Source organism: Gallinula chloropus (genome assembly GCF_964237585.1).
Source record: "Gallinula chloropus genome assembly, chromosome: 2".
NCBI lineage: Eukaryota > Metazoa > Chordata > Aves > Gruiformes > Rallidae > Gallinula > Gallinula chloropus.
In genome coordinates this window covers 40,282,760-40,301,518 of record NC_140086.1, presented here as the reverse complement: position 1 = coordinate 40,301,518, position 18,759 = coordinate 40,282,760, and the positions used below count along the sequence as shown (strand labels likewise).

The window sequence follows — 18,759 nt, the reverse complement described above, 5'->3', positions numbered from 1 at the left end:
CTGGAAGTGCTATTATATGACTAAGCATTTAATATAAGCATGTCCAGTTCCACAAAGTGTTGGCTTCAATCTGTTACCCTGGATTTAAAACTAGAAGGTTCATATGTAGAAGGATTTAAATCACAAGTTTAATTTTCTACAATGAAGGCAGAATAAAAAATACTCCTTCTTCGCTAATTTATTACGTTTTACTAATAACCAATTTGAATTCCACAGTTCTCTGTGTTTCAAAGTTAAGGGTCTCTCTAAAGAGATGAGAATCTGTAGCTGCATATTATCTTCATAAATCATAATCTTGACTGGTTGCCAGTGAGCAGTTGTTCTTCCATACTACACTCCTCTAGGAAACTCAAGTTGGGGGGGGTGTCTGTAATGTTGGTTATGTTTCCATTGAAATAATAAACTTTGTTATGCATCTCACTTTCCTCCTAAATTGCAAGTTTGCAGATTGCATGATGGAGTTATACATATTTTTCTGCTCTCCTGTAGTTCCATAAACTCCACAGATGTTGTTAAAGTTTAACTGTTGCCAATGCCAAGTCATTATTATGAGGTTTAATGCTGGCACAGTGAGAAGACAGGAATGACCAGCGAGACTATCTCATTAGCAACAGGGTGGTCTATAGACTAGGGCATAAGACAGCCCTGTGGTTGAATTGCTGCACTGGTATTTATAACCAAATCAGGTATTTTGATACAACAGTGTCTGCAAGCCTTACTAGAATTCAAACATCCAGGAATCATGAGTCAGGAGTCAGGTTTCTGTCAGTTCTGAAAAAGGCATCATGTATGATCATACTTAAATCATTTAATCCCTTTGAACTTGTTTTCTGCCAGTTCATTGACAATGGCAGAACTTGTCTCCCTCACACTGATGTCTTAAGGATTACATTATTTGTGCTTGTGAAGCACTCGGGCGTAACAGCAAATACTTGTGGAAGCCTTCAAAGGTTTTCAGCACCTTGATGATCTTTAAGTTTTATCTTTTAAAATGGAAGAATGTGGGCACCATTATCACAAAACACAAAATTCAGGGTTTAGCATCAGAAAGCTATTATATCCTTCTCAGTATTCACTCATGCACCGGGGCCAACCTAGGAACTAGGCCTGACACAAGCATACAGCATGGAAAGGGAGGAAAATAAGGAATCTCCTTTCCTAGCTCATTCCATAAATGACAGGTTTTATATAGAAAAACAGTTAGGCCTAGTGGTTAGGGCAAAGTGCCAAGGAAAACCAAACAGGAAAACCAAGGAACCAGGAAGCTTAGGCAAGATGTGAGCAGAATGCCAGCAACAGTCATGGCAGAAATTAGAAAATTATATTCAACTGAAGCAAATCACGACAAGGGCACACAGACAAGAAAAACAGCAAGGAAGAGGCTTGAACAGCCATCTTGTGCTTAAACATGGACTTAGTTCGTCCTCAAAAGTCCCATCTTCTAAGTGACTACACAAACTCTTCTACCGCAGCAGAGTGGAGATGTTACTAACAGTCTTCTTAGAGCTGTGAATGGGGTTTGTAATAAGGAATGTCACGATAGCAGCCTCTACATCCCTGAGTACAACCACTGTCACCAAGACACTTCTGTGGGAAAGCAAGGTAAGGAGAAAGCAAAGATCTAATCCTGCTCAAGCTGTGGAAAAGATTGACATCTTTTACAGAAGTATCAGAGGCTATATTGCTGCCACCACAGGCAGGGATTCCTAAAAGCCTTTTTGTTCAGTTACTTGCCTGCCTCTGCAGGGATGCACAGCTATCAAACCTGTCACTACATGCTGTGACTGAATGTTGCATCTTAGCCCAGTACAACTGCAAGAAAATTTGGTGCAAAGTGTTTATTGCAGGCAAAGCGCAAGGCCTGTCCTCAACTTCTGGCAGAAACAGACCAATAAGCTGATTTAAGATGTAAAAGGAAGCCCAGAGAAGAGGGTCCCTCTTCAATCAGTATTTGTTTTCTTCTCATTCTCATTTCCTTCACCCAACTTCTTTCCATTGTGACATATCCCCTTAGAAGAGTTTTTCCTGTTACGCTCGGTCATTTGTAGTTTGGACCATTTATTTCCTAAAAGAATACTGCAACTCACCAACCTGGCAGGAGTTACAAATCACAGTCTATTACAACTGCCACCTCTAAAGACTTTTAGCTGCATATGAGTCATGAAGCTTCTCCACACGTGACTAGGTGTAAGTAAGATAACTCTTAAAAGAGAGACAAAAGGATGAAGAAGCTTCTCTACAGACTGTTAATGCCATTTGTCTTTCACCTGGTGTCTGGAAGCTTGTATGTCTTCCACAATCCACTAAATAAATTGCAGATTTTGCACAGAAATCACACTTTCTACCCATGAAGATGTGTACAGTTCTTCTACAGAGCTTAACTGAGCATTTCTCAGGCACTAGCCAAGCTAAAAGCATGTCAGTGTGAACACATCAGCCCATTTACACACCTGCTTTTTTCAAGAATCCACAATACAGAGCACAAAGACGTCACCTGAAATGTTTAAACTGTATGTGACTGAGCAAAACAAGGACCAATCCAAGTTCGTATTGACAAATCACCTAGAAACAAAGTGTACTTCAGAGACTGCATGTGCCTATTTAGGTCAAATTAACCCTCAACCACAATAAAAATATAATACTAAAAGAGCGTAGCAACTAGCAGTCTCAAGAATCATAAGCTGCTCATGTCTGCTTTCACAATGATGGTAATCTTGGTGTTATCTTATTGTCTTTCCTAGTATTCCAGAAGTCACATCAATTAGGGGACCACAGAGCGTATGGTATATAGAAAAACACAGAAAAATATTTAAACAGCTGCACGTAAAATACAATTCAGTGAGAGGCCCAGAACTGGAGCGAGGACCAGTTTTACCCCTGGAGTCCTATGTAAAGCTAAGCATTATTGTTATGTTCAAAAATGGCATCTACATAATGTATAAAAGACTGTTTCTGTATAAATCACTGCAGATTTGGAAAACAAAACTAAAAACATCTGCTTAGATATTGGCCTGATTTTCCTATGTTTTTCCACAATTCTATCCTCAGAAATTAGATAATGTCCAATGGGCATATCTACTTTCAACTATTATTAATCTGCTATTCATAACCTGTCAAAAATATAGCTCTTAGATGAATACCAGCATTTTCTTATAAGGCACACTGTTTTAATCATGGCTCACAGTATTCATTGGCAATGACTCCAAAAACTAGAAAAAATGTCCAAGCCTTTGAGTAACAAGTTAATTTTCCACCAGAAAACTTCAACAATGTCTAAGCAGAGTTCCAGACCCCAGCATGAAGCTACCTCAACCCTTCCGGAATCTGTTCTTTTTGCCTCCTGTTAAATTCATGATTCCCTAAGCAATATACTTTTCATTCATAGGTCTTGTGATGCCAAAAGTGAGCAGAATGAATTAATCTTTTTTTCACAAGACAGTAATCAATAGGACAGTAAGACAACAGGATTTACTCCTTGATTTAAAACCTTTTCTTTTAGGGTTTATGACTGAGACCATAGTCCTATTAAAGCTACTGGAAAAAAATCCACAGGTATCAGAACTGAACTCACATATTAGAAACTACTGGCATAGAGAAATCCCCACACCAGAAACTGTAAGGACCTGAGCAGATAAGCCAAATATTAACAGCCTAACCTGAAGCCCTAAAGCTGTAACTTTTTGATGAGATCCTCAGGCAGGCACCATTTCCTGTGAACAAAGGAAAACTTAATGGTTTAAATCCGATTGCGGGTAGGATACGGTTTTTGCATTGTATTTAACTTCATTGCAGCAGGTATTCCAGTTACTCTGAAAGACCGTACAGAATGAATTAGTCTGCTCTTCATTACACAACAGAAAGGAACATCTTATTTTCTTGTACAGTACTGACTCTGGTCCTTCGGGCAACTGGGTTTTCTTCTGTTCTACTCAAAAAAAAAAAAAATTGTAGGTCAGAAATAGAGTTTTTAATCTTCCTGCACAACTTGGAAACAACTTTTACATTATTTTCTGCCAATCCGCTTCTACTGAGAGCTTTCACATGGTTCTCATCTAGTATAATACTATGTTTTAAAGAGGATGGATGGATTACAGAAAATGTGATGAAAGGAACCTTTTTATTTTCTCAGACACAGTTTTCTTTCAGAGCAGCAGCCTGGAAACAACTCTTCCCTTATGGTCAGATTATGCCTTTGGTCACACCACCACTTGAGTAAGTAAGAGGAAGAGACACCTTTAAAGCACAATTTCCTCTGTTTCCCCTTACTTCAGAAGCAGTGAAAACTTTTTCTTTATTTTTTTTACACGAGTTAAACAATGATGCTGTCATACAGTTTACTTTCTCCTGCTGTCTTTCCTGGGTTTTTTTACTGTGAACTGATTCAATCTGGACCTATAGTATGCTGCGTTTATACAGAAATCAGGTACAATAGGCTTCCATTTGAAGCTGCCCCTATTTTAACTTTGTTAGTAAGAAAAATAAATACCTTTATTTCTTTCCCCTCTCTACCTCCCTTTTATACATCAAAGGTAAGGGAGAGAGCCAGCGTTTCATTAGTTCTTAATTTGTTCTTCCTCCTTCTCTGATCTATACTCTTGGCATGAAGCAGAGGAACAAAAATGTCAGATAGGTTCCTCTCTTCCTTACACCTACATCAGGTTCGGGTAACTCACACATGGGTGTAAGTGTCGGGTTTACTGCTCTGTGGAATGGGTACTGTAAAGCATAGTCTCACCTTTGGTACCTTGTTCCATTTGCTGGCAAGAAACAAGCCTCTCAATGTTAAGACCACTACTAAATGTTTAGCACCAGCAGTGGCCAAAGTAACTTCAGCCAAAAGCCAAAGTAACACTGTTTATATGCAGTAGAAGTACTTGGAGAGTCCAATTTCTGGCCAAAAGGCAAGAACGGCCTTCATGCTCTTGTTTTCATGGAACAGAGAGAGGTGTATTGTACTGATACACACAGCCGTCCACTCTTCCTTTGTTTAAAAAGATGTGATACAGTTTTTACCTATGACAACTACTTATTGTTCTGTCCTGCTTTCCTGGCAGATTGCAAACACAGATGTTTCAGTGAAAATGATAACACTGGCGTATTTCTGTCAACATTCTGGTTCCTTCAGTCAAGGAAGGTGGAAAACATGTCTATGCTGAACCTCATATTGTAATAAAAATAACAGTGAGCTCAGCCTCCAAGCCACGTGAACAGTATTTTTTGACAGTGTGCATTATTTCAAGAAGTTATTCCAGAAGTTACACAAGCTTAGTAGTCCAACCCATTTCACCATGAACTATGTATCCTAACCATGCGCAACGGCCCCAGCTGTCTAGTGATAACAGGTTTTTGCAGTAAGAGATGCAGGATATTACCCAATTAACACAGGATATTGCCTTATTTTTATAAAAATCATTACGGTATCAAAGGTGAAGAGACTAAGGGAGTAACTGAAGAAAGTTCTTCCAAATTCTGAAAAGCAGCATTCTTTTTTGAAGTCATCCTTTGCAAAGATCATTACACTGATAATCTGAAGCTGTTCCACAACTATCTGGTCCAATGCAATAAAATAAAGCCTCACAGTCTTCAGTCCTAAAAAACCAGACTGCTACTCCAGTCAATAAATATAGATAGTCATCTCAGATCTCTCTCTTTAAACTTAAAGTTGTTTTCTGTTGAACTTCTCCAGTTTTATATTAGTGTAATGGAGTATATAATCTGAGCCTAGTTTGTTGGGTTAATGTACCCACTTACACGAAGTACTTCTGTTTTCATACTTATCCCCATGACTTGTGCTCCTGCCACAAGTAGAGAATAATTTAAAATCCTTCTCGTCTGCTTTGTAAATAATTTCTAGTTCCTTAGGGAAAATTCCTATTAGATTTGGTCTACCAGCAGAAGATCCAAACTTAGGCACTTAGTGCTCAACATATTTCTAGGCATGCAGTTGTGAACAAACAACTGCCAACTTATTTTGCATTTCCTACAGAATAAAAGCATAAGCTACACCAGACTGCTTGTATATTGCCCAAATAGGCACCCATTGCTGTTTCTGTTGATTAACTAACAAAGCCAGTGAAAATCAAGCCCAAAATGCATTCAGAATATGGTGATTTCCAACAACTGTATAAACCAATGCTAATGTAAAAAGTTAAGAAAATAAAATTTCCTTGTCCCTTGATCAAAGCAATTGTTTAAAAAAAAACAAAAACAAAAAAAAAAAAAAAAAAAAAAAAAAAAAAAAACAAAAAAAAAACCAAAAACAAAAAAAACCCAACAAAACCAAACCAATGAACAACCAAACAGAAGGGTAATCCCTGACATGGAACAGAAAATCTCCCCTTTCGGAGAACTAGTTCAGTACTATTTCAAAAACATTTACAGACATCACAAGCACCTGCTTTATTATTGCTCAACTGTAATATTTGATTTGGACAATTTGAGATGGATTCAATATAGCAGCTCTTTGTGCATACAGCATAAGGAAATGCAGCTCATCTGTCAATAAACTGCCTGCATTTTCTTGCAACATGGGGCAGAAGACGATGAACTGGCTCAGCCAATACACCTGTGTGCAACTGACCTTGGATATGACAAACGATGCTGTTGTTTCATGCCAGATGAATTAATCTCTATACAGATCTGTCTGCAAAATTAAACATTTGCACGGCATAAAAAGTGTATTATGAATCAATTTTTTTCTGCCACCAAATTTCTGTATCAGTAATTATTTCTTAGAGATCGGAGTTAGCTGGAAGATGTTTAGCCGCAAGAGGCAGGATAGCACTGGCTTGTTCACAGCCAGGTGATGTTCTTCAACTGTGCCAGGACTGTTTGTGCAGCTACCATGCTGCTTTTAAAATAGGTGAAGAATAAAATCTCTTCATGACAGATCAAGTTTGTTGTTCTGTAATTCTGGGTCAAGTGTATTTTTCTCTGGACTGGAGTACAGAATTCTGGGGTTTCTGCAGATTATCGGTACACTGTTCCCACAGACCATCAAGACTGTGTGCAAAGTGATCCTTAATAAAAAGGGAAACAGGGAGACCCTTACAGGCTCACAAGTACAGGTTTTTACATATTTAATGTCAATATATCTTGATCACCACATGCTGAACCAGCCTTGAGGGAAAGCACGAAGCAAAGCTGTTTCTTAATGAACAAGTTATTTCCTGCCTCATGGAAGCACTGCAGTATCCTGACAATCCTACTGCCCAAATAAAATATATTGTATATATTCTGCTCCTTTCCCTTTGGTTGATGAGTCATCTCCATTCAAATAATTTTCCTGAATTGCCAGGATCTGCCTCAAATCAACCTGCAAAGCCTCTGTGATTCACTTTTTATATGGGTTTTTCTGATGGACCAATGCAAAATAGTTAACAGCAGAACCAAGATCTGACCCAAAACTCTTCAATAAAGTACCTGAACAACACTAAGAAATAGACTGATTGTGTAAGTCCACACGCTCTTTACAATTAGTTCTGCAGTAGTTGCTCTAATACATTTCATATCCCTTTCCATAAACTGGTTCTATTCCAGTAGTATAGTACTCATGAATCTAACACTACAGTAACAAACTTCCTAGCACTGAACAAGGCAGAGAAAAAGGAAACAGAATTTCCTCATGATGGATTATGATAGATAAATAAGGAAAAAATGACCCAAAGAACTCTACAAAAACCCATCAGGGTTGGTGTAACTTAAAACCAGTCTTGCAGCGCAGATCTAAGTGATACTCCAAGCCACTCCTTGACAAATGTAAACAAAGAGACAGTGGGAAGTGAAATAATACGATGAACAGCTACCAGAGGGCAGGAGAAACAGGCCCCAGACTTTTGGGTTGCCTAGGAGCCCAAACTGACACCCCATGAACAGCTGATTTTTTTCAGACTGCATTATCACTTTGCTTCTGTTTCCAAATTCTGTTATTCATTGAGATAAAACAGAACATACCCAAGAATATCACATAATCTTCAATTTTCAGGTATGCAAAGCTATTTCACCAACAAATTGCTCTACACTTACTCCAAATTTACCTAAGCTGTTATTATTTCCAGTGGTTAGTTCTCCCCATCTATAACTATTAGTCAAGGTGACACAGGAAGTGTTGAAAAGGCAGATCTCATTACAACACTAATATTATTAAGACAGAAGTTAATAATTCTGCAAGTTAACTTTACGACCAATTAATCATACAATGTGATGAGTGCTGGAGGCATTCTGTTCCAGGTGCATATCCTAATTTACCTGCACTAAAGCACAGCTCAGCACGATAGCCTTGTGGTTGAAATACAAAGCAGCAAGATGCTGAGCTAAAAGCAACTCTCTTTTGAATTACCAGGAATTCAGGCTAGGAAATAAAATCTTTTGCATTTAACGGGTGTTACCCAACATGGTGTCGCTCTTACCTCCATGGGAAAGGCCTTAAAATTAACTGTGTGCTCAGAGCCACGCTGGTTTTCTCTCCCCCAGTGAAATCGAACGTCGTGTAGTTCAAACTCGTGTCCTCGAGGTAACGGCCCCCCTATTAGCACTGGGAAAGGAGACAAACGATAAGGAACTTGTCTTTTGAAGTGTACAAGCCACTGAATATATTCTCCAAATACAACAGGGAGATTGTTGCAAGCTTCTTTGTTATCAGCACTACTAGAGAGGAGAAGAGTGAAGCTGACAGACTTTACATCTTTACTTCTGAAGTACCGTGCAGGAAGAGGATGTAAATTCAGGCAGCGGTGAACAACAGTGAAACTGCTGTCATGCTGCACTCCTTGTTTTATGAGATGGAACAGCTGGTTGTGACACAAAATAAAAACACTGTACCTTTATCAGTCAGAAGAGTTAGTTTGTTTATTGCTGTTATCAAGACAGTAGTTCTGTGCTCTAAACAGATGGCAGGTGTTCTGAACTGAACTGGTGACTACCTCCAGCTCGGCCGAATGCTTAATCTCCATCACCTGTATTTGCTCTAAGCCACCAGAAACGGATAGAGAACTCTTTGACTGCAAATATTTTGCTAGGTAAAGGTGATCAGTCATATACCACCTGTCAGGCCTCAGAGACCCAGAATGCCTCCATACCCAAATGCAATCAAACCTACACACAGGAGCAACAACAAACCTCATTAACTTAAAGATGGCTTCTAGGCAGCTGTGACTTTTTACCTTTATTTTTTAAACATCTGGAATTTCGCAGAAGCATCTGTCCACAGCTGCAACACACACACCAAATGTATATAGTAGCTCAGGACTTCTGTATTAATAGTAATTTTACCACTATATGTAGTAAAAGGAAGGAACTGTACCTTGTGAGGGCCTATCTACTTTGTTATTAATCATTGGAAACATTTTGCCCTGGCATTTCGGAACCTGCTTCAGATCAAATATTACTCTGAGAGCTGTAGGTAACTTTCCACTGAAATCACTGAATATTGGTTTCTAGCAGGGTTGGATTTTACTTAAGGCCATTCACACTCTTCCCCATTAAAACCTAGACTTTGCATGAATCTTTTACAATCTCTGAAAATTTAAATGGATTATTTAATTGTATAACCTACAGCTTTAGGGAATTAAAGTTCTATACCATAAAGCTATTTTGACACAAACTAAATGGTCTTAGTTTGCAGCACAAGACATATTGTAACACTAAAACATAATTTAGCAATTGAATCATATTGCAACTGTACAAACACAAAACCAAAAGTTCAGAATTATTTAAATAAATGAAAGAATCCAATCATTTATGGTTTTCAGAAGCAATTACATTGGAGAAAAAAGTAAAATATTTCAATTAATTCCCCTTTAATAACTCTCTGTAACTAACAGCCATTAAGGTTTCTAAAGTGAAATGCCCTAAATGTAGTTATAGGTTCAGATTTCCTTCTTAAACTTGCTTTATCTATATTCTAGCTATGCCTGTAACCCATAGGAAAAAATGTAGAAAACTGAATATTGGAAGAAACAGACAATTGAAATATTTAGGAAAATCTGGACAAATAAAAAGATACGATACAAATATTTCTTAGGAAAATAAAGCATTTTCTCTTAAAATATTGCCCTTAGAGAAAGTGTGAGTAAAATAAATGTTCTCTGTATGTTGTAGTTCTGGATCTCCAGGAGCTTCAAAGAGTTTATTTCTGAGTCTTAAGCTATAAACTGATCCCATGATAAAAGTACTTCAATGCATTAATCATATTTATCTTTCCTTGGCCTGTCATCAAATCTTGATCCCTGTCAACACATGAAACATGTTTAACTTTGCTTTGCCTTTCAGCAATTTTTGATCCTTGTAAGAAAATTATTCTGAAACCATCATTCACTGTGTCATCAATCCACTGCTGGCTTGAGAGAAGACTGTCTCTTAGTACCGTATCCTCCAAAGCTTTTGTTCAATCTACAGTTCCATTACAGTTGGTCATGCTTCTTCCACCTAATGCATAACACATGTATAATGATCAAACTGGAAGTAGCCTGTGAAAAATGTTTGCAATTAAATAATGAGAAGGATTTAGGAATTCCAGATGGACTGTGTGTCCTGAATTAAAGGATAAAATCAATCACCAGTAATGACAAATTGATTTTTATTACATATCTAAATCAGTTTACTTTTTTCCACAAAGATTTTCTTTGATTTTTAACATAACAGTTGATGATGGATCTCTTGCAAGCTAATTGGATGGTTTCAGAAGCATTTAGTGCTCAACAGTTCCCATTAAAATAATCTGGCTAAATGGATTTGTCATCAGAGATCCCCTGTGAGGAAAAGAAGCTGCAGGAGTTTCCGCAATCCCTGAAAATTGGCCAGAATATGAGGTCAAACACAGCTTATTAACTATTTGCTCTTCTTGACAGGGATAACAAAAGATCTCCCTACCCCCCAAAAAATGGAAAAATTATCCCCAGTTTACAGATGGAGGATGGGAAATTATGTAACATGAAATGTAAGGAAAGCTGAAAGTAGAACACAATTTCCTAAATCATAATTCCATACCTCAGTCATCAACTTTTATTCTATTTCACATTTTCTCATATTTCAACACTCATCAGCGTGGCATCACACTGCATTCAGGGTTAAAAAGAAGTCCTCTCCCCTTTCAAGTCTCCAACAGTTTTACAGGTGCATTTAGGTGAGTTACTCAGATCCTACCAGTTATTGCTACCAAGTTACAAACCGCCCTTGGGAGAACTAAGCTTGATGGTGCTGCATTTTGGCATGCAAGTGATGGCATCATTTGTGGTCACTCTTATTTCCTCCTTAGAATTCTCCTTAGGAGAATTCAGGAACCTCCTGATCCTGCAGACCTTATTCCTTGGGAAAAAAAGTTCTGCTTCTGATGAAAGCAATAAAACTCACTCCAAGTACAAAATTTCTATTCTACTGCAAATCTGCAAAGTTCTGTGGAAAGAAATGTTCTGTGTTGCAGCAATACATGGCATCTATCATGGAAAGGAAATTATTAAGGAAAATAACATTATTAAAATAATAAACTCTTTCTTTTTAAAAAATTAGGTGTAAAACTGGACTCACTCCCTCAGTGTTAGTACAGCTGTAGCTCCCAGAACTACTGGGATCTCAGAAGGAAACAAAACTTGGAACATCTCACAGTTTGACAATGTTCAGCTGTATAAATGCCCCCCAAAGGCTGTTACTGGCTAAGATTGGTTAGAGCAACTTGGATGTTCTTCTAAACACATGGCAAGAACTACCACAGTGCTGGAAAGCACAACAGGCTTTTTTTCTCCCTACTTTGTTGACAGTTGTCTCCTTCATACAGTTTATCCATGCAAAAGGTCTGAAAGAGACACTACACTTTCATTTAGGTTGGAATTGTTTCCTTTATTAGTTGGCTGTAATTATTTGATGAATGGCACCAAAAAACCCACCTTTAAGAACTGAAGATTGCTTTGCTACCTGCTTGTCATCAGTAGCGTGTGCATGCGTAACTGGAATATCTATCTCAGGATGCCCACTTCTGTGGCTAGCATTCAGAACCCACGCAAAACAATGTAAAATGCTCATTTAATTTACATGGTCTTCAGACCAAGGGCAAGTTCTGCCAGCTGTACAGAACAGCTTGGCATCACACCGTCTCTGCAATAGTTTGTTGTTCTTCTGAGCGCAGACAGCTGTTAATGCCAGCGAATTAGACGACACCACCACAAGAGGGAATTCTGGACATGGCCTGAAGCAACCTGACTACTGACCACCCAGTTTGGCAGCGAAACCTGGCGCGCTCGCTGCAGACCCCGCTCCTTTTCCTACCCAACGCCCTCCCGGCCGCACTCCCCGCGGAACGAGCACCGCCGCTCGCTGCTGGGAGCAGCTGCTGCTCCTGCCTTCCCTCTGGGATACACGCGGAGGGAGTCCGAGGGGAGAGCAAAGGCCGTCTTTCAGCGTACCTGATTTCGACTTCAAGGCAATCTGGATCGAATGCCCGTCGTTGGTCACCTCGCAGTCACGACACACGACGTAGTTCGGCGACAAGCGCACTTCCAGGAGCGAGGGGTCGTACTTCGCTTCTCTCGAGTTCAGGTTAATAGGCGACTGGTAATCCCCGTTAGCATCAGGAAAAATCAGCCCCCACTCCACTCCTGAGACACCAGGGAAACCCGTTACGAGGAGACCCGGCACCCCCATCCCTCCCCACCCCCCGCCCCGCACGGCGGCTTCCCGGGCCGGCCAGACCCTCCCCGCGCTCGCCGACCGCCTCGCCGCTGCCCACCGGTTAAAGGCGGGGGGAGGTGGGTGGCTTGCCCCGGCACCTCGGCTCGCTGGCTACGGCGACTGCTCCCGAGCGGCCGCCGCCGCCGCCCCTTGCTGATCTCCCGCCGGCGGTGACGGACCTGCCGCCCGATGCGGGCCGGGGCTTCCCCGCGTCTCGGGTCGCCCGGAGGGGCGATTTTCTCTCCGTTCCGCCACTCAAAATAGTCCCACCGCCACCTCCTCCTCCTCTCCCGGCCGCGGCGAAACTTTCTCCCCGCCAGCAGCGCCGCCAGCTCCTCACCTTCCTCGTAGCCCCACTCCGGAGCCTCCTCCCGGTGCGGGAAGGGCTCGTCGCCCTCGATCAGGCTCCTGTCAGCCATGGGGAAGCACCTTGAGAACGGCCCCGTCTCCCGTCGGCCGGGCGATGCGTGTGAGTGCGTGTGTGCGAGTATGTGCGTGTGTGAGAGCGTGTGTGTGTGTGTGTGTGTGTGTGTGTGAGGGGGCGAGGCGGGCTGGCGGCGCTCCGCACCGTGCCTCGGCCCTCCCTCCGCCCTCCCGCCCCCGCCGGCGGGTGTCGTTGCCTTGGCGGGGCAAGGGCCGGGGCACAGCCGCCGGGCAGGCCCGGGAGCCGGTCGCTGTCCCGGGGCGCGGCTGAGTGGGAGAAGAGTAAGGTGGCAGCCGGTGGAGGCGGGGAGAGCGGACCGGGTGGTGGCGGGAACGCCGTGACCTTCTGCCGGAGCTCCCCGCGCCTGCCTCGCCTTCCCGCTGCCCTCGGTATCGTCCCCCTTTCCCCGGCAAGCTGCTACCCTCCCGTGGGTAGGTGTCTCCGCAGCTCCCGCTGCCGCTCCTGGGCTTAGCACAGGCGCTCGGGAGAGCAACTTCATCAAGGGGAAGGAACAAGACAGGCAGTGCTAAGGCGGGGGGTTGACTGGGTGGAAAGCAGCTTGGCAGAAAAAAACCCGTGGGTCCTGGTGGGACAAGAGTGACAAACATGCCCTCACTGCAAAGAAGGTGAATGGTACCATGGGCCGTATTAAAGTGTTTCCAGGGAGTATCACCAGTGGAGGTGTTACTAACTCTCTACCAGGTGTGCTGGGCCCAATTCTGGCCTCCCCTGAACATGAAAGATGTAGAGCTACTGGAGAGAGGCCCCATGGCATGGGGCCATGAAGATGGTTAAGGGGCTGGAGCATCTGTCACATGAGGAACGGCCGAAGAAACTGGGACTGTTTAGCATACAGAATCACAGAAGCATAGGGGTTGATAGCTCATGGAGGATCTTACACACCTGAAAGGTAGGTGCAAAGGGGAGACAGATCCAGGCTGTTTTCAGTGGTGCCCAGTGACAGGACCAGACAATGGACACAAAACTAACACACAGGAGGTTCCCTCTGAAGATCAGGACATACTTTTTCCCTGTGGGGATTGTATAAGAACTTGTACAGGTTGCCCAGGGAGGTTGTGGAGACTCCCTCCTTACAGAGAATCAAAAGCTGCCTGGACATGGTCCTGGGCAACCTGTCTCTGTGTGGCCCTGCTTGAGCTGATGGGTTGGACAAGGTGACCTCCAGAGGTCCTTTGCAGCCTCTTCCATTCTGTGGTTCCTTCTCACCCCACAGCATTGTGTTCCTCCTATGGAGGGATGGAGGCCCTCGGGGACGATAGGGCAGCCCAGCTCTGTCCCTTCTGTTCTGAAGGACGGTTGATGTCTCTGTGCTTTTTGGTCACACCTTCATTTAGGCCACATCCAGGGGTGTGGCTTCAAAGCCTCCTGCAAAATATACAGGGTGTAGGGTTTGAGAAAAGTCTCTCCCCAGTTGAGGATGTCTCAATTTGAGGATATGAAAGGACTGTTCCTTCTCCCTTGCCAACAGACATGTATGGGCCCAGAGAACATTTATTCTATCACAGGGAAAAAAGGACAGAAGGGACCTCTGCAATAGAGATCTTCAGGAGGCAGTGGCCCAAACACTTCCATCAGTGACAGCAAGAGGGAATGGGAACGCAGCACTGGCAGTCTGCAATCCCTGACAGCAGCCAGGAAAGACAGCAGAGGCAGTCAAATAGACCTGCTACAACAGTAAGTGGAAATGCCCTTTGCTTGCCATCCTTGGCCACTTAAAGACTGCACAAACCTCCCTGCATTCTGGTATCGCAAGAGGGTAATATCCCCATTCTGTGCTGTGGATCAACAAGCTTGGATCTATGTGTGGACCTTGCTGTGCTTCACTGTTCGTCAGCTCAGTGGTAGTACCTGTGATTCTTGTACAGGGCTGACATGGGAACCGAAATTATCATCAGTGTGAAATTGAGATGGAAGGAGAGAAAGCTGGAAATTTATTAATGAAGCAAGAGAGCACAGGTTCATGGGCTGCATGCAAGGTGAAAAGAAAATAGGACAAAATAAGTAAAACGTATTAGATTGGGTTGTGGTTATTTTAAGATCAGAGCAGAAACACAAGTCACTTCCTGCAGATACATTAGTTACTATCTTTACTATTGATGATTGAAAGGAATAGGTACTGCCCAAACAAACTACAGCCATGGTACAGCTTATTCAGGCAAAAAAGAGCAAAGAGACATTTTTCATCATACAGTGAACACCTGACACCTGTACAACAGAGAACTTGGAAGATTTTTAACAAGAATTTTAGTGACATGAGATGCTGTATATGCATACCCATCTTCCATGCCAAACTGGCTTTATTGGTTGTTAAGTTTTGTCAGCGAATCACAGAACAGCACAGGTTGTAAGGGACCTCTGGAGATAATCTAGTCCAAAGCCTCTGCTAAAGCAGGATCACCTAGAGCAAGTTGCACATGATCATGTCCAAGCAAGTTTTGAATATCTCCAGAGAAAGAGACTCCACAGCCTCTCTGGGCAGCCTATTTCAGTGCTCTGTCACTCTCAGAGTGAAGAATTTTTTCATTATATCCAGGTGGAACTTCCTGAATTCCAGTTTGTGCCTGTTGACCCTTGTCCTGTCACTGGGCACCGCTGAAAAGATTCTGGCCCCATCGTCTTGACATCCACCCTTTAGATAATTATACATATCTCCCAATCACTTATAAACACACACTAGTTGTTTCTATGTCAGACCCTTTGATTCATTGCTCAACCACATGGAGAAAAAACAAACGCTCCCCTAAATCATCACTGATTCTGGTTCATCAGAAGGGAAATTAATTTTCCTCTTCAAGCAGAGTCACATTTTGAACAAAAAGCAGTCCTAGGAGACTGGGTTCATCCCCTTGCTCCTTCATTCATGCCCTCTATTAAGTTCTTTCCTGCAGTAACTTTCCTGTAGGACGTCTGTTCTGGATTTTACACTTATGAGGAACAACATAATCAGACCTGCAAGATCCTGTTTTGTAATAAATACTTCTTATGGCTTTCCATAGTTTTCATGGCTTCCATTCATAATTAAAAACTTAACTACTTAGATTTGTTGCCTTTCCTTTTAATCTTTCCATTCTTACCATATCTCTCTGCAAACACTGCAGTTGAATAGCTGGCATTTCATTATTACTGTCTGCTCAATTGTTCTCTGTACAAATAACCTATTTCTTCCATGTTTACTATCAGGCATAGCATGATCTAATCAGCAGTTTAGATTCTGCTGAAGATTCCTATGACTCATTTGATGGCAAAGTGTGTAAGTAACAAAGGACTTCATGGGTATGTCTCCACAATGCAATGGAGCGTGGGACAGAACCCTCACATTTACCTCCAACTGCAACTGGTGATGCTCACCTGACCAACCTCTGCACAAGCCAACTCGTTCATTTGTGGACCCAGGCTCACGCAAAAGGATTGAGACAATTAGATGGAGATTATGGCATGTTCTAAACCACGTTCAAGATCAGAGGGATTTGGTCCTCTTTAATGATGTGGGAACTCTTGGAAGTGTTTGCTCTGTCGGTCCATTGTTGTTCCTCTGCACAGTGTACTGACAGTGTCTACTGCCCTTTGCCACATATTGATGTACTGTGCAGCTATCTAGAAACACTCTCAGTTGTAGCATTGTTACCCGATATACTTGTCCCAAGTCATCCACGTCCACTTTACAGTTCTATCCTCTTTAATTAGGTGCATCATTTAAGCCAGCCATCTGTGTTCTGTCTCTCTCTTAAGCCAACCTTGTATCAATCTCTGGAAACTTCATTATCACTACACATCTGAAGCTGAAGTTTATGCAGAAGTTCTCGTTATTTGACTTTACAATGAAAAGATGTAAAAGACATATAATGCACATAAATAAACTTATTCTGTAAAAATGCGTTGCTTGTGGTGTTTGCTACATTGGCTCAGCATACTGAAAAATCTATAGGGAAGCATAGTTAGGGCTAATATTGAATTGATGGGCAGTAAGTAGGAGAAGCCTAACCAACATGACCTTCCTAAGAGACATGGAACCTCACCAGCAGAAGCAGGAGCCAGGCACCTCTGTCATGGATCCAGATTCAGCCTTTGATTCTGTGGAACATGCTGGCTTCTTGTTTAACTGGGATTAATGATCACACCCTTTGATGATACCAGGGAAAAAAAAGCTCAGGCACAGATCCAAGGCTTAACAGTTCCTCTTTGAACTCGGAGGACAGTACTTGAGAAACAGCAGTCTCAGGCATTCCCTTTTGTAAAACGAGAAATGGCATTTTGAATCACATTTGGTACAATACTTCATCCTGGTGAGACTGCAAACAACTATTCTTGTACTTTCTAGATCTATATATAATTATTTGTTATACAGTTACTTTTATTTTTTTTCCCAAAAGACAACATACCTTCCCTAAACACTTAAAATATATACACTCAGAAAACCAGGCCTGAGCCAGAATTCTGCATACAACCCCCGTGAAATTTGTATGTATAAATTGTCCTGAATGACTAGCAGCATTTTTTAAGAGGTTCATTTTCAAGAACTATACTTACGGGTTTCACCACTCTGAAGGGAAGAGTCGAATGCAGAGATCTGCACAGGTTGCAAAGAAATCTGTAGGAAAAAGAAAAGCAGAATTACATACAAGTTACTTTAAACTATACAGTCCTACCTGCAGGACTCTGTGCAGGCCACAGAACTGATGGTTATTTCTCTCATTTGAGGGGTAAGAAATGCAGAGGGCAAGAGGATCATCTGTCCTTTATTCACTTTTTTCTTTGTCACCTGGCTGCCAGCAAAGAGCAGTTGAGGGCACGCAGGACTTAATATTATGCAAAGGAAATAAACATTCTGTGGGAGTATTCCATTTGGGGCAATTCAGAGTACATTTATTCTTCTCTAAGCCAGATCTCCATTCTTGCCAGGGTGTCCTGAAAGAAAAGGCAATGTTCATACAGCAACATAGGCGGTGGAAGAGTCCAGGAGCATCTAGCTTTTTCAGTGAATAGAGCTTCCCAATTTTCAGCCTGTGTTTGACTGTGAGGTTGGCCAGCAGTCATCTCTCACGTGGTCTTGTTTCTATCTTTATTTCTTGCCAGGTTGCTCACCCAAGTAGGTTTGATTCTTTTACAAACTTAGAAGTGTAAGCAGAAAGTTTCTGCATTTGGCCATTAAAGCACAAGCATATATATAACACAACTGAAAATATCTCTGCATATTTTCAAAGGAACTTGTTCATTGAAAGGAATAATATTCCAGTATTCCTGGAATAATATTATTTGCTTATCCTCTTTTTTCTGCATCTGAAGTCATGTGTTTCAAAAAGGAAAAGGATGGTCAGGTAGTATAAATAATCCAGGATGAGAAGGTAAAGAGAGACCATTTTCAATAAAGGGACCCTTTATAGCAAAAACAAACCATTTCCAGTCAACGACTTCAGATGTTTGCTGGTCAAGTTTACATTGGCAAATTCTGTCCTGCAGACATTGCAAAATATGTCAGCTGGATCCAGATTGCCTCTTATATTCACACCAAAGGGTGGTTTCAGTGTTTTATGGTCTGTAAGTGTAAATTTGTGCTTCTTGGGTTTGCCAGCTAATAGGACAGCAGACTGGTCCTGAGCACGCTTCTCACGTTCCACTTTACAGCGTGCATGTTGGGGAGTGTGTGTGTGGGGGGA

General features: G+C 41.9%; 1 protein-coding gene across 1 annotated transcript in view; it reads right to left on the bottom strand.

Moving 5' to 3' along the window:
- Positions 1 to 13,157, bottom strand: part of CA8 (carbonic anhydrase 8) — a gene marked incomplete at its 3' end in the record, with an annotated part of 37,119 nt that extends 23,962 nt beyond the window's left edge. The window contains exons 1-3 of the mRNA XM_084260076.1: positions 13,001 to 13,157; positions 12,396 to 12,587; positions 8,409 to 8,533 (exon numbers count right to left, since the gene is read on the bottom strand). Of these exons, the coding sequence (XP_084116202.1) occupies positions 8,409 to 8,533; positions 12,396 to 12,587; positions 13,001 to 13,079 (396 nt within the window). The 5' untranslated portion in view covers positions 13,080 to 13,157. The remainder of the gene's footprint in view (positions 1 to 8,408; positions 8,534 to 12,395; positions 12,588 to 13,000) is intronic.
- Between the last annotated feature and the right edge of the window lie 5,602 nt (positions 13,158 to 18,759).